The 16,074-nt window shown below is 36.9% G+C and overlaps 1 protein-coding gene across 1 annotated transcript in view; it reads right to left on the reverse strand.

Annotated features, from left to right (window-relative positions):
• The window catches only part of LOC130233677 (zinc finger protein GLIS1), a 154,902-nt gene extending 139,376 nt beyond the window's left edge, over nucleotides 1-15,526 (reverse strand). The window contains exons 1-2 of the mRNA XM_056463835.1: nucleotides 15,383-15,526; nucleotides 14,941-15,229 (exon numbers count right to left, since the gene is read on the reverse strand). Of these exons, the coding sequence (XP_056319810.1) occupies nucleotides 14,941-15,196 (256 nt within the window). The 5' untranslated portion in view covers nucleotides 15,197-15,229; nucleotides 15,383-15,526. The remainder of the gene's footprint in view (nucleotides 1-14,940; nucleotides 15,230-15,382) is intronic.
• Between the last annotated feature and the right edge of the window lie 548 nt (nucleotides 15,527-16,074).

Below are 16,074 nucleotides of genomic sequence, written 5' to 3' on the forward strand. Positions count from 1 at the left end.
AATGGTTGGCCAAGCACACAGCACCTGGCTGTCAGGCCTTACTTCATTTCAGTTTTTAAAAAGCAAAGCTGTTAGGTCATTCACAACACAAGCGCTTGATTCAGTATTATTCAGCCCAACGAGAGAGACTTGGAACACATACTGCTCCTCACTTTTTCTCCCCTCAATATTTTTGTCAGAATCTGCAAGTGATATACAACAACTGCTTCCTCTAGCCTGTGTCATCCTCTCTCTTTAAATAGGAACCTTGTGAAGTCAGGCATTGCTTTATGTGTAGATTTAGGAACGTTAGCAAATCAGTTATATGGTGCAGCGTAGCTTCATGAACCGACTCTGCTGTAAAGTGAGAGCTTGGAGCCAAGGAAAGGCTGTAAACGTCAAACACGGCCCGGACAACAGAGTGACCTGGTTCTGATTAGACTGAAATTGTTTTCGTTTCCACTTTCTCCACGGAGATAGAGCACGCACACACTGCGTTTCCATAAGATCTAGCGATGTATAACCTCCTTCACATGTGTTCGTTCAATAAGAAACACACGCGCATGAGAAATGGTGGTTACGTGTGACAGACGCGATCAACATGCATTCTGCGCTCCGTCACTTACAAATGTGACCTGGAGTTCACAAAGCCCACTTCCTTTTTCTTCAGTCAGAACTGGTGTCGCTCAGATGTCTTTGCATTTGCGTGAAATGGAAGTTGTGATTAGTTTTTTCTTTATTATTGTGAGTTAAACAAGAGTAATGTATAGCAGAACTTCACTCTGGCTATGGAAATTTTTTGCCTGACATTGATATGAAGGGGAATGAATGCAAATTTTAATGTGAATTATTCTGAGCTTCATTATAAAATAAAATTGTCATTTTCTAAAATCCCTTACAAATTGCTAAGTTTTTTATGGTGGAAAAGCTCCCGCGCTTCCTTTAGCATAAAATAAAGTCCTTGTTTGTTGGCGCAACCAGTTCATATAATATAGAAAGCAGCATCTGTTCAAAAACCTTAAAAGGCTTGTAAACATTAAATCTTTAAAGGCACAATATGTAATTATTTTGCCACAGTGGCTTCCAGTTCTTTCAGTCGTGATCATGTTGAGGAGTGGTTTGTGGTTTTATCATACTTAATATACTTCTGTTTTAATGGTGCTCAGTGAAGTTAAATAAATCACACAACATATCAAAGAAACTTTTATGTTTCCCTGTTTTCTATCAAAGCAAACCTTAACATGGCGACACAGTACATAGTCCGTGTCACTAATTTTAGAATTAGAAATGACCCCTTTTGCCTTCAGAACTGCCTTAATCCTTCGTGGCATAGATTCAACACGGTACTGGAAATATTACTCCGAGATTTTGGTCCATATTGATATGATAGCATCACACAGTTGCTGCAAATTTGTCAGCTGCACATCCATGGTGCAAATCTCTCGTTCCACCACATCCCAAAGGTGCTCTATTGGATTGAAATCTGGTGACTGTGGAGGCCATTTGTGTACAGTGAACTCATTGTCATGTTAGAGAAAACAGTCTAAGATGATTTGTGCTTTATGACATGGTGCAATATCCTGCTGGAAGTAGCCATCAGAAGATGGGTACACTGTGGTCATAAAGGGATTGACATGGTCAGCAACAATACTCGGGTAGGCTGTGGCATTGACACGATGCTCAATTGGTACTAATAGGCCCAAAGTGTGCCAAGAAAATAGCCCCCACACCATTACACCACCACCACAAGCCTGAACTGTTGATACAAGGCAGGATCCATCCATGCTTTCATGTAGTTGATGCCAAATTCTGACCCTACCATCTGAATGTCGCAACAGAAATCGAGACTTATCAGACCAGGCAACATTTTTCCAATCTTCTATTGTCCAATTTTGGTGGGCCTGTGTGAATTGTAGCCTCAGTTTCCTGTTTTTAGCTGACAGGAGTGTTGCCTTTCTATCAGCTCGCAGTCTGGCCATTCTCCCCTAACCTCTGTCATCAACAAAGCATTTGAGCCCACAGAACTGCCGCTAACTGGATATTTTCTCTCTTTCGGACCATACTCTGTAAGCCCTAGAGATGGTTGTGTGAGAAAATCCCTGTAGATCAGCAGTTTCTGAAATACTCAGACCAGCCCGTCTGGCACCAACAACCATGCCATGTTCAGACTCACTTGAATCCCCTTACTTTCCCATTCTGATGCTCAGTTTGAACTGCAGCAGATCGTCTTGACCATGTCTACATGCCTAAATGCACTCAGTTGCTGCCATGTACTTGGCTGATTAGAAATTTGCGTTAACAGGCAGTAGGACAGGTGTACCTAATAAAGTGGCTGATGAGTGTATAACACCATTCTAGTGGTTTTGGGATATTTTGATATAAAAACCTTACATTTTGCCTTAAAGCGATTGAATTGGTAGAAATAATACAGTCATAATACTCATTGAACCGATAACTATAGCATTTAAAAGAATCATTTATTGGTCAATGCCGATATAGTGGCCAATATTTCACACGTCACTACTAATTAAGAATATTTGGCCTCAAGCAATCTAGTTTATAAACTTAATAAAATAGGAAAGTGAAGGTCACAATAGTTTAGCATGTGGCATATTTCCAAGATAAAGAGTTTGGTTTTAAGTTTAACATGGTGTTTTGTGTTCTTATTTGTTTTTTTAGAAAGATCTGGCAACACTGATGAGATGCTACTACTTCCTTGTGATTTCTTGCTCAACATACAGAAGAGTGCCACATCAATAATTCACATATAAATAGATCACTGACAGCTAGTTCTGTTTGGTTCTACACAATGCATAGAACTTCTGAAAATAAAGTTACCACAACCTACAGCTTTTAAAAGTTAGTTCTGTATATGAATACAGTTGTCATTCCCGAGATTACTGAAGAGTCTGTGTAAAGAAATAGGATTACAGTAAGCACTGTTAAGAGAATTGACAAGAAAATTTAGCTGCAGTACATATTTGACTCTTGCCCGTCGGGAATTGCTTGGATCATTGGATTTGTCATTTGCAATTGGTGGATCTCACAACGTTGCCCAGAAGGGAGTTATTCTGATTAGAAACATCACAATAAAAAAAATAATAAATTACACTGATAAATCATTCAGAATAAACTCTACGATATTCCATACTATATTGTCTTTATATGTCTAATGGGATGGTATATTCAAAACTGATTTGCACCCAAGAAATGGTTCTCATGCCTTTTTAGAAGCACACGCCTGGTTGAAAGAAAACTTGAGCATATTGCCATAATGGGATGTCTTATTTCTCATGTTAATGGAACGTTTGACAGTGGAATTAATGCTGTGTCAACACTAGAGAAGTATCTTAGCGTTTACGCCACATTTGCTACAGCATGATGAGTATGTTCTCGCACACACACATATGCGCATAAAGGGGTGACTCCAGTGGAAAGTTTGGCATGGACCAGACCCTGGAAAACTCATCTGTGAGATTGCGGTAAGGGCTTAAAGGGTGAAATAGTGGGGGAAATATTTGCGGTAGGTGATAAGTCAGCAAACTCAGTGCAAATTGTAAAAAGCTGAAGTCAACATTCATTCCTCAAATTCCTCTTATCCTGTTAAAGGGCCAGGACGCATTAGTTTCTCTCTCCTCTTATGCGTTGCTTTCTCATGAGCTATTGCAGACATATCTCAAGTGCATTATTAGAAATTTGGATTGTCTTTATGCCTTAAACTGTAAGGCTCGTCATGCATACTATGAGTAGCCTATTTACAGTAAAGGCTAAACTCACTAACTCATTATTAAACGTCACAGGATGTGTAATGGAAGAGCACTAGCCAGGCAGTTGAAAAAAGATTGTGATCTCGATCTCAAACCCCCACATGATCTTAATTCAGCATCTCTACGATTCAGCCAATTGTATTTTCAAGTTTGAGAGGAGCAGGCGGTCGCACAAGTCTTCACATTGTTTTTTTATACGTTGCTTAGCAATGTGGACACCTCCAAATGGTGTTAAAAGTGTCACATACTGTATTTATAAGGTGTAATTCACGGTGTAATTTAGAAATGTATTCACGGCCACAAAATCACACGTGAGCTTTTGTTTACTACTGAGAGGACTGCAATTGATGTATACTTTAGTGAACAGAACCTGCATAGTTTGTGAATAACAGCTTATAAAGATGTAAATAATGTTCAGTTTGTTGCACAGAGCGATCGTTTGGGAGCCGCGCAGGAAGAATGATTTGCATGTATGTTTTTTTTTTTTTTTTTCAAAGTGACGAAAGCCACGACATAAACCGCACTCGGCAGTGAAAGTAAAACCAATACCAAAACCGCACACTTTATTTACATGATCATATCACACTTTAGAGTTATGATTACGACAAGCATTTGATGCGTTTTTTTTCTTATATAGCTTACACAAAGTGTTGTGCATGAGAATAAATGTTTACTGAGTCAGTATACTCTAGCCTATATAATGTTGAACATAATTTGATGATGACAAATGTCTCATTTTATCTGTGGCCTATGATGGTCTTAAAATGGTCTAATAACGTTGTCAAGGGAAATGACAAGCATATGTCTCAAACACAATAATTCAGCTTCAGAATTATGAATAGTTGTTTTCTGATGTCATCAATCAACTGTGCATTAATAACCAGGACAAATTTAAAATCTATTTAAGTCCACCATTCAAAGTCATATAAAATGTAGCATTTTAACCACCAGTAGACGTACACATTAGGCATGGGAAGATAACCGTTTTCAAGGTATACCAAGGTTCGAAAAAGTAATGGTTTTAAAACATATGTAAGGTTTAACAACATTTGTAATATCATTCCCAAGGTATGCGTAAGAATTTTTATTTACATTTTTTTTTGTATTTTAGGACAACAGTATCTCTAGCAGAAAAAATATCCAAAGACACTGTGTTTTAAATTGTAAAGAAATCTGTGTTTTTGAAACTAATGAAGACAGCAGAAGTCAATAATTAATTTGAATTATTTAGCCTGATGTTTACTGTTCCAAAATAATATAAATCTTTCAAAAAATAAAAAATACTGTGTTGAAAGGGGAAAAAAGTTTTTGTTTTTTACCCAGACATTTAAAAATAATATATTTTAGAGCAGTAATCACAATACTGTGATACTGAGATATTTTATAGAAAAAGCACATGAAAGTGTTCAAAAGAGGAGAAAAGAAATGGATTTAAATCTGGTGTAATTGTGTCTCCTACAGTTGAAATCAGAATTATTTTTATATATTTTTTTTTCCAAATGATGTTTAACAGAGCAAGAAAATTTTCACAGTATGTCTGATTTTTTCTTCAGGAGAAAGTTATTTGTTTTATTTCAGTTAGAATAAAAGCAGTTTTTAATTTTCTAAAAAACATTTTAAGGTCAAAATTATTAGCCCCTTTAAGCTAGATTTTTTTCCAATAGTCTACAGAACAAACCATCATTATACAATAACTTGCCTAACTACCCTAACCTGTCTAGTTAACCAAATTAACCTAGTTAAGCCTTTAAATGTCACTTTAAGCTGTTCAGAGTCTTGAAAAATATCTAGTCAAATATTGTTTACTGTCATCATGGCAAAGATAAAATAAATCAGTTATTAGAGATGAGTTATTAAAACTATTATGTTTAGAAATGTGTTGAAAAAAATCTTCTCTCCGTTAAACAGAAATTGGGAGAAAAAAACAGGGGGGGGGGGGGTAATAATTCAGGGCGGCTAATAATAATTCTGACTTCAACTGTACATCTAATTATGATAAATGAAATATTTGCAAATACAACCTTTTATAAACCAACAGAAACTAATGGAGTAACTAATCACGATATTTTTAAAAAATATTTCAAAAGTTCTACATACATTATAAAACTTCATTCACTCATTCATTTTCCTTCTGTTTTGTCCCTTTATTCATCAGGGGTCGCCACAGCGGAATGAACTTCCAACTTATCCAGCATGTGTTTTACACAGCAGATGCCCTTACAGCCACAACCCAGTGCTGTAAAACATCCATACACACTCACATTCACACACATACATGATGGCCAATTTGATTTATTCAATTCACCACATCTTTGGACTGTGGGGGAAACCGGAGCACCTGGATGAAACCCAAGCGAACTCAAGAAGTACATGCAAACTTCACACAGAAATACCAACTGGGCCAGCCTGGACTCGAACCAGCGACCTTCTTGCTGTGAGGCGACAGTGCTAACCACTGAGCCACCATGTCGCCCTGAACTCAATTGTTTAAGCTATATGTTTTGGATTCAATGAAAAGAACTGTCTCTTTTGCTTCGAAATATGGCTAAACAGGTTGTTAATCTTGTGCTTGTACATTTTAATGTGGCACACACTGAATAAATATAGAGCTACTGCATAATAATCCATCAGACTATTTTTAATACACAATGCCATCTGTATCAGAGAAATCATGTAGATGGAACTGCTGTAGCCATGCAGCTTTTTATTATTATTATTATTATTTATTCATTTTCTTTTTTCGGCTTAGCCCGTTTATTAATCTGGGGTTGCCACAGCGGAATGAACTGCCAACTTATCCAGCATACGGTTTACGCAACTGATGCCCTTCCAGCTGCAACCCATCACTGGAAAACATCCATACACACTCATTCACACACATACACTACAGATAATTTAGCTTACCCAATTCACCTATAGCGCATGTGGGGGCACCAGGAGGAAACCCACACGAACACGGGAAGAACATGCAAACTTCACACAGAAATGCCAACTGACCCAGCCGGGACTCGAACCAGCAACCTTCTTGCTGTGAGGCAATTGTGCTATTAACTTCTTTCTAGAATTTAATATTTAATGATTTATTTATTAATGATTTAAAACTGTGATCAATATAAGAACTATAACTGACTTCATAATAATCAAGTTTATGGTCATCCTACTGTAAATGGCTGCCTTTCAAATAATATTTGACCTTATTTATGGCCATTATTAAAATAAAAACTATTTCTAGGATTTATTAAATTGCTGCTTATGCCCTGCAGTTACAGTCTAGTCTAATTTTTATTTTTTTTACAAGCCACAGAGCAGTTATTGGTCAAAAGTTCTTGCATTTCACATAAATTCCCATAACATAAAAACTAAGTAAAAGATCAGGACGGTCCGTCTGTACCGTGGGAAATTGTGTCCGCTTATCGTATACCGGCATCTCTTTCTCCAAATATTAACCTGCCAAACTGCTGATTTCAATTTATGCTGTAAGTCCAAGTAAACACCCCAGAGCACTGTGTGGAGATGAGACGACAGAGTTGTCTGACAGAGAAAAGTTTAATAATGTTCGGTGTTCTTTTAACCTCGGTCTGAGCATGTCTCCGTCTTAGTAATCCAACAGCAGCTCGACGGAAACAGGAAGCAGTGCTCAGAGCTTACTGATTCAAGACTGTAGACTGTTCTCAAATGCCTAAAAAATAATAATAATAAAAAAAATTCAGCCCCTTCAGGTCAGAATAATCTAACCGGACTGCCGCTAGACGTGACAAAAAATAAGAACAGCACAACATTATTGGTTCCACTCTACAATGTCTGGTATTCACAAAAATATTGGTTTTATTGCAGAAAATGGGGACATAAATGATATTTTATGTGCTCAAAGCAAACTGTCCATTCCAGAATATTTATTAATGCCTGTCAGTTCCTTTTTTTGGCCTTTGAACTGCAAAAGGTCGAGTTTACATGACACATGGTCAACAGAGATGGCGGTGAAATGTTATTTTAGCAATTTACTGAGACTGGAGAACAGCGCTAGACAAAAAGTTATAAAAAATAAAAGCTTTTAAACTTATGCCGCATTGCCTTCAACCATCGTAACATGCAATTCACAAACTGCACGAACGCATTAAATTTACAGCCTTCAGTGACTCTAAAGACAAATGGCTTCATCTCATAATCCAGATCTGTTCGTAAAGGCAAAGTGTTTTCATTCTAAACAATCTACATTCAGAGCTCATGCCAGCTTATTAGCCTTCAGAAATCCCAGAGAGTAATGTAACATTACACTCGCTTGCTGCTGGATCACTAGTGGAACAGAGAGTAACTAATTCTTCCAGAGCCCTGCGCTTTATTAACAACCAGCAATAAAGTATATAAACTGCACTATTAGACTTTATAATGTATTTCATAGTCCTCAAGGGTCATTCCAGCCAATCGGATCGCAGACTGAATGGGCACTGCCCCATGGCAGCTTCCTGGCACGACGCACAACACAGAGGATATAACCATGCCTACTGGAATGATTTCTGCTCTCCGCTAATGAAGGAATAAATGTTTGCGCGTTTGTTTTCAGCCACTCGAATGAAGCCAGTGCTCGATTGGATGGCTGACGTGCCCAGACTTGTAAAACCGAAGGTCTGAGGGCTGGCAGGAAAGCGTCTTATGAATCTGTCTACATTCACTACGTCCTCCGTATAAATTAAAGGCTTGGTTTGTGCGGCCAGATTGTGTTTGTACCGAGAATCTGCTGTAATCTTTGTGGTATTTCTCGATATAAAAGAATAATACTTATTCTAATAAAAGACCCACCAGGGAACTTGGCACCAGTTTTGGTACTATCCATATTTATGCTCTACTAAACAGGCAAGTGAACTGGGCGGAGTTGAAATACAGCTGTACCAGCAGGGTGTTGATGGCCATCCGTCACCTTTAACACTGAATCAACAGTGGATACAAAGGGTCACGGACATCGTGAGGGGCCCTCGTGTCCGCTTAAAGCAGAGCGGATTTTTCTTTGATGAAGCAAACGAGCACGAGGCCAAGAACAGCAAGTGCCACTGTTGAAATGTAAATCAAAAAGCCACCCGCAAGCAGTCACACGCGCTGAGAAGTCTGGAGACGCAGTTGCTGCCGTCTGAAAATGCATGAGTAATTCGGCCCATGTAGATGTGCGGTTAGCTGTGGCACGTCCCCCTGGCACCGGCCGACTGCGAGTAGCCCCTTCATCTCAGTGCGGAGTCAGGGAGACAGAGAGAGTACAGGCAAAACAATCAGATCCATTTCACACGAGGCAGGAATTCAACCCTATATCAAAAAGCAAGAGAGGGGGGAAAGATTGGAGAGTGTGGGCGCATTTTTATGAGTGATTCTCAAGACATGGTCCAAGCTAAAAATACATTTTATGATGACACATCAGAGCCAATTCTGTTTTTCCTCCGTTTAAGCTCAGGTCCAGAGCACATTTCCTCTGGTATTCCAGTGATATTTCGACACTTATTCAAAGCAGATCATATTTTTTAAACAGAATTATCGGTTTGAGGGTTGTGCTGGCAGGAAAAAGGATGAAGGATGTTTCTTTGACTTAGTATTACACGTCCCACATGCATTAAACCAAACTGGATGCAGGCTATGACATCACAGGTGCCATAAAAAGCTGTTGTTTTAATCCGAATAACAATAAAAAGTCGCCGACGTCTAAATGTTTTACCTCAGCACTCAAGTACGTTGAGGTTTTACAGATTATTTGAAAAAGTATGACGGAGCGATCCCAAACCATAACGATGGAGCGTCACATGCTGTAATCTTCTGAAACCACAAGAGCGTCTTTCATCAAACGCTGCCTGATTAGATTATAAAATGTTTTTCTGCAGATTATGCCTCACCGACCGCATCTTTTTTTTTCTCTAAAATAAGCTCATAACTCCCATCTAAATTATACTGCATCAACACTCTAAAAGCTCCTCCAGAGACCTGTTGGGGAGAAATGATTCAGTGGCTTCAATTACAGCAAGCTGGCTCTCGAAGCTTTGGTGACTGACGCTGAGAAACGCTCACTTTTTTAAAGGTTTGCTCGGTGATGTCACTGACCAGGATGAAATAGCACCGCGCGTTGATCATGAGAATGCTCTGAATCAATGGAACAAGCTGCAAACATTACAGTTTCCCCACACAATCAATTCATCCGTGCCTCATTCTGATGTCATAGGAGTTCCCCCAAAAGACGTGGGCCGCAGTCGAGGAGGATGTGTGGGAGTGAGAGCACAACTCCACCGAGATCAAGTGTGTGTAGGTGTGAGAGAGAAAGTCCAAAGACAAGAGAAAAGAACGGAAAATGTCCAGGGGAAAGCAGGTAATTGTGCAGTCCAAAAAAAATCCAAAGCAGTTTAGTGGTGATGCAATCAAAGACATCAACATTTTTTTCCCTCAAGTACAGTCAGCCACAGCAAAGAAAACAAAGTGGACAACACATGTTTACAGACACCAAATTTAAACCTTTTTTATATACATATATATAAAGCATTCCATCTAAAGATGAAAACTGAATCTGACAAATGAATCTGTGGGTTTTTAATAAGCTTTGCTAACCTGTTATGCCAACACCACACCACACATCTTGAGGAATTCAACTTATGGGCACAAATGACACAGAGTGACCAAGCGGTGCCGAGTTTGTAAGTGTGTGTAGGAGTAGACTCATTGCCATGGAAACCTGAAACACTATAGCAATGATTCCCTTTGGAGTCAATTACTCATTTTTTCATGAGCTGAATCAACACTTCGTGGGAGTTTGTCTTAAGTAGTACCTTGTGCTCAAAAAACACAACCAGAGACAATCACAGCAACTGATAATGATAATCTCATATGATGAAAAACGACCTTGGCTTGTTCAATGTAATATCAGAATGTTCAATTTAAAAACTAAAAGAATATTAAACAAAAAGAACTTAATTAGATGTGCTATAAAGATTGGTAACACTTTATTTTGATGGACCATTTGAGTATTAGTAGACTGTCTGCTTAATATCTGTTGATACTGCTCCTCCAACAGACATTTAACTGACTATAAGAAACTTTGCAAGTACATGTCAACTTACACTAACCTTAACCCTATCCCCAACCTAACAGTCTACTTGCATTGAGAATTAATTAGCATGTAGATGCAATGTAACTTAAATTCAACAAACGGACCATCAAAATAAAGTGTGACCTACAGATTTTGTCCCATCAGACTGGCTGCATTTTTAAAATGTTCATCATGAGCATGTGTGAAGTTGCCAACTAACACTTTTAGTGGCCATAAATGATCTTGTTGAATTGTAAAACATGACAGTGCTATAGTGCTTCAAACTATTTACGAACAATTACATTAAGTCTTGGAAGCAGAGATGGGTTGAAACAGTGAAAACAGTAACTGTACTGTAATTCAACAGGTTTTAGCAGAAAGTTAGCCATGTGATATCAACTTTTGTTAAAAGCCTGTTTATAATAGTTGGTAAGGCTCATGACTTTTGCTAAAAAAACGAATGCACCTTAGCCATTTTTTGATCCTATAGCCATTTCTGCAAATTACAAAAATAAGTAAATAAATAATAAAATAAAAAAATTATAATAATATTAATAATAGTATGTGTGTAACATTTGTATTTAAATAAAAAGTCTTAAAATGTAAACAACTTATAAAGAACATCCCATAATGTAAATAAGTTTTCATTTAATAATGTCAATTAATTACTTATTCACTAACTCAATTTTGACAAAAATGTCAGATAGAACCTTATAATTCTAAGGTGACCATATTGAACATTTGAGGCTTTTTAGTCGAGAATGTTGTTGTTTATATTGCAACTATGCAGTTTATTTAAAAGGATAGTGCCTATTTTTAATTTCGGAGATACAGCGCGTCGCCATCCATCAACCTGTCATACTGAGCAGAGCAAAGATGGTTGGCGTTGTCCATCAACAACATGGCGACAGAGACCTTATAATAAGCCCTAATTTTTAATATATCCTAATACGCATAATAAGCCCTAATTATATAAATGTTTCTAATGCGTCTCCTGTTTTTGTTACTGCAGATTAGTTCAGTAAAAAGAAAGAAGAAATGGCCGCATGTGTTTAGCGTTTTGGCTTTTTCGGGGTTAATTATTGTGATATCCCGATTGCAAAAAAAGAAATACTGGGAAATCTGATGTGATTTCATGCGGTTCAGCCTTATAATGTTAAAATGTCAATGAAATCTCCTGTTTAGTTATCACTTTAGACATTACGCTAGAGAATCATTCAAATACTAGCTCTAAAGTGACGTTTGTGAAGCAGCAACGGTGAATGAATGTTATTGTATTTCAGATTATTAAAAGCTTTATATATATATAAACTTTTTATAAATCATAGTAAAAAAAAGCTTATATATATATATATAAAAAGCTTTTAATAATCTGAAAGACAGTAACATTTATGTCTGCTTAATATTGTAATTTGTTTTTAATTACAGGTTAGAATAAAGTTGTTTCTCTTTTACAAAAATGTCATTGTCTGAATGATGATGCAACATTCTTTTACACATATTTAAGTCGATGTTTTATATGAATTAAAAAAAATACAACTTTTAATTATTAGTTGTCCACTTGATATGATATGGACAGCAAAATTTATATTATAATCTGACTACTAATGGCATACGGAAAACAAACCTTTATAATTGAACTCTAATTATAAATTACTGCAGCACTGCTTTCCTATGAAGTCTCTGCAAGTATAATTGCCGACAAAAAAGAAAATGCTTCTTCAGAAAAAATAATTATACATTTTTTTTATAGGGTATTACATACAAACAAGCATCTGATCGATTACTACTGATTATCTAAAATACATAAACAACAGATTTTTCCGGATTGATGCAATAATTTACTCTAATACTTACACAAAAAGCTACAATATCAGTAACATCCTCTCTGAAATATGTCAACAATGCACACAAAACACTACACGCTCAAACTATTTCACCTATTCCTTTCTAGCAATTTAATAGCATGCTCAAAGAGGCATGCTTAAATAATTAGTGTTCCCTTCTGTCAAATACATGTGATAGACACTATCTAGATGGGGTGAATTGTGGAACCACGTCCCATAAATGCTGAGACACATTCTAAAAACATTTGGTTTGAATTTGTCAGGCAAACATCATAATCAAATCCTTTTGGCGACAAGGTATGATTACTTTTGCAAGTCAAATTTGTATAATCATAAGCTGGAGTACGCGGTTAACTGTGCCAGCCTCTGCAAGCCCACGCCACTGTAGCATCGTCTAAACAAAGTGACCACCCTAAAGTCCAACACAAGAAAGCCATGTTTCAGAGCGGTGCATGACCACTGACTTGCAATAGGAGTTTTATGCATATTTAAGCACACATATGAACATACAGAGGAGCTTAAAGCAATAGAAAGTGTTCATTCTGCAACAAAAAAAAGTGAAGCTGCAAGTATTAAGATGTGTGTATGACTATGAATGAAGCTACTGTACATTCTATAGGCTATACAGTGGTCTGCCGGTGCAATAGCATGATTTAATTTAAACCACCTATTAATTATAGTTCTATTAAATATTCACCCTCATGTTGGGATAACTGGGTTTGCTTACTTGCGTCAGGGAAATATAAAAGGAGATGATAGACTTAGTCACTATTCACCAGACAGCTTTAGTCACCATTTACTTTCACTGCATTGTAAACCCTAACAGTAAACTTTATGAAATGAAATGAATGTAGTTAACTCAAAATTTACTGAAAATTAATTCTACTCATTTAAAAAAAGAGTTTTGAACTCCGTGTTGAAGGTAATGAGTTAATTAAATACAGCATTACTTCAACTTAAATGGAGCAAGTTCACAGTACTCCTATAGATTAGTTTTTTTAACTCAACTTGTTTTTTTGCAATCGGTTTCCTTAAACAGTTTGAGTTGCCTTAACTCATTGGGTTTTACAGTACTCAGTTGGTTTGAGTTCTCTTCATTTATTGGGTGCTATTATTGTGCTCAAATTGCTTCATTTACTTAAATTGATTAAGTTCACAGTACTCATTAAGATTAGTTTTTAAACTTAAATGGTTTGTTGCAATCGATTTCCTCAAATGGTTTGAGCTACCTTAACTTATTGGGTTTTAGAGCGTGCATGAAAAAAGATGCTATATGATAGCGAATGTTGACTAAGGCTGTAAATTCCTATCATCTGCTTTCTTGTTCCACAGTTGCAAGACAATCAAGTTTGGAGCTATGTGAAGGTCAGAATTATGACATAATTTTAATGTGTGGTTGAATTATTCATTTAAGGATGTAATCATTAATTAATGTACCTCGCAAATTGTCAGATGTGAAGAAAATTTGTCATTTTAATAGTCTAATTATTTTGACAATCTGAAATCTGACTTTTTTGTTAGCCTATTTAGTATTTATAAAGGTTACATTTCTATTCCCGATACAGAAACACACTTTTAAAAACTCTATCAATAAAGAATTGCGTCAAAATGTGACACCCTATATGTGTGTCAGTGTCTGTTATAAATAAGTGAAATAATGTAAAGTGAACAAACTTTCCTAATTTAAAAGTTCAGTTTTTTCAACACATGACAAAGTCAATGCTTTGCCTAAACTGACAACGCCAAACTTCAATTTCTGTGGTTGATTGTATTGCTAATGATTAAAGGGATACATTCCTACATAATTAATTAGTTATCAACATATATTTGTATTTTTTATTGTTAGTTTATTACATGCATGTGTCTTTACAATATATTCAAACCATTAAAAGTATGCAAATAATGAATGGCCCTTTTTCTTGTGCACATTGACATTTGGCATCTGTTTAATTAAGTTACGGAAGCCAAAAAACATTTTGATAAAGGTATACAGAACCTTCCTTCTATTACACACTGAATGGTTTGATTGTGTGTATCATATATCTTTTTGCATTTTCTTTTTTTTTATTTGTTTGTCATTATTGTATTGGAGTGGTGTATGCGAATTATTTGTATTGCTGTTTTAGATTAAAATTTTTAATAGCCTAATTATGCTTGAGCTAGGATGATTTTTATCCACAACCCAAATTAAGCCTATGAAATCCAAATACACTCCTGTATACACATATTTAAATATAGGCTATCCGTGAAAGTCGTTTAAATACATCTGTTAAGAGAAAAGCCCGCCGGTACATACCCTCTCCAGGTGACATGGTGAAGCAGTGCAGCTTGGCGGTGTGATGCGCGTGAAGTTTGAGATCTTCGGACCCGCAGCGCATCTGTATCGAGGCGGGATTCGAGCCACAGCCGTCAGCAGGAACGCGTTTCGGGCAGATGTCTGCTTTACTGCTGAACATGGAGAAAGTGAGCTCGGTGAAATCAGTCTGATGACTGACCATCCCAATGAGAGCTGCAGATTTCTGCATCTGGACCTCTGATTTCCAAGTGTGCATGTCCCGTACTATAGTCCTTATCGTTTCTTTTACCTGTGGGAGAATGAAAGGTTGCGCCATGAACAAACCCTTATAACAGTGCTCTGAAGCAACACCAAAAACAAATCTCCAAATGTACAGTAACACACAATGAATAATTAAATCTCAGCATACTTTGTGGTAGACTTTTTTTTTAAATATAGCTACCTATTTAAACCCTCCAACGCAAGAAAGAGAGGATATTTTGATTGTATGATGATCACTGTCAACTTCTGCGACCAACAGGCTGTTAAATGTGTTCTTACCGACCGCATCCTCTCTCCCGTTTCAGCTGCAATTTTATGAGTTTTCTATAGCATCAATTCTGAAAACCAAAACATGCGTCCGCGCTTTGACTGACAGCTCGACGTTCCAATGAATATACGGGGCTGAAAGGGGGAGGGACCAATCGAAACTAACTGTATGCGCTGTGAGTGATGAAACTGATCTCAAGCCATTTCAAACTGGGAATAATAATTTCCATATCACTAAAACAGAGCTTTATAACCTAGTAAAACAATATATGATATAGCATACATGAGATTATAATCCCTACCAACAAAAACAAAGACATATGTTTTGGACAAAACATCAAAAGGAGACTTCAATAAATATTCAATGAGCAGATAACTAAGACGTCTACATATGGCATACATGTAATTTATACTTTATATTTTTATGAAATAAAAGGACAAAGCTCGCAGAGAGCAGTTGTATATAAATAGATAGTTGTGAAATATGCACAAAAAGTTGTTCTCAAACATACCAACAGTGACATCTTATGGACAATTTTAGAATCTAAAGCTGGCAGGTCCAGGCTTCTGATATGAATATGTAACAGGCTCGTAGCCAGGGAGGGC

This window comes from Danio aesculapii, chromosome 8, assembly GCF_903798145.1.
Source record: "Danio aesculapii chromosome 8, fDanAes4.1, whole genome shotgun sequence".
NCBI lineage: Eukaryota > Metazoa > Chordata > Actinopteri > Cypriniformes > Danionidae > Danio > Danio aesculapii.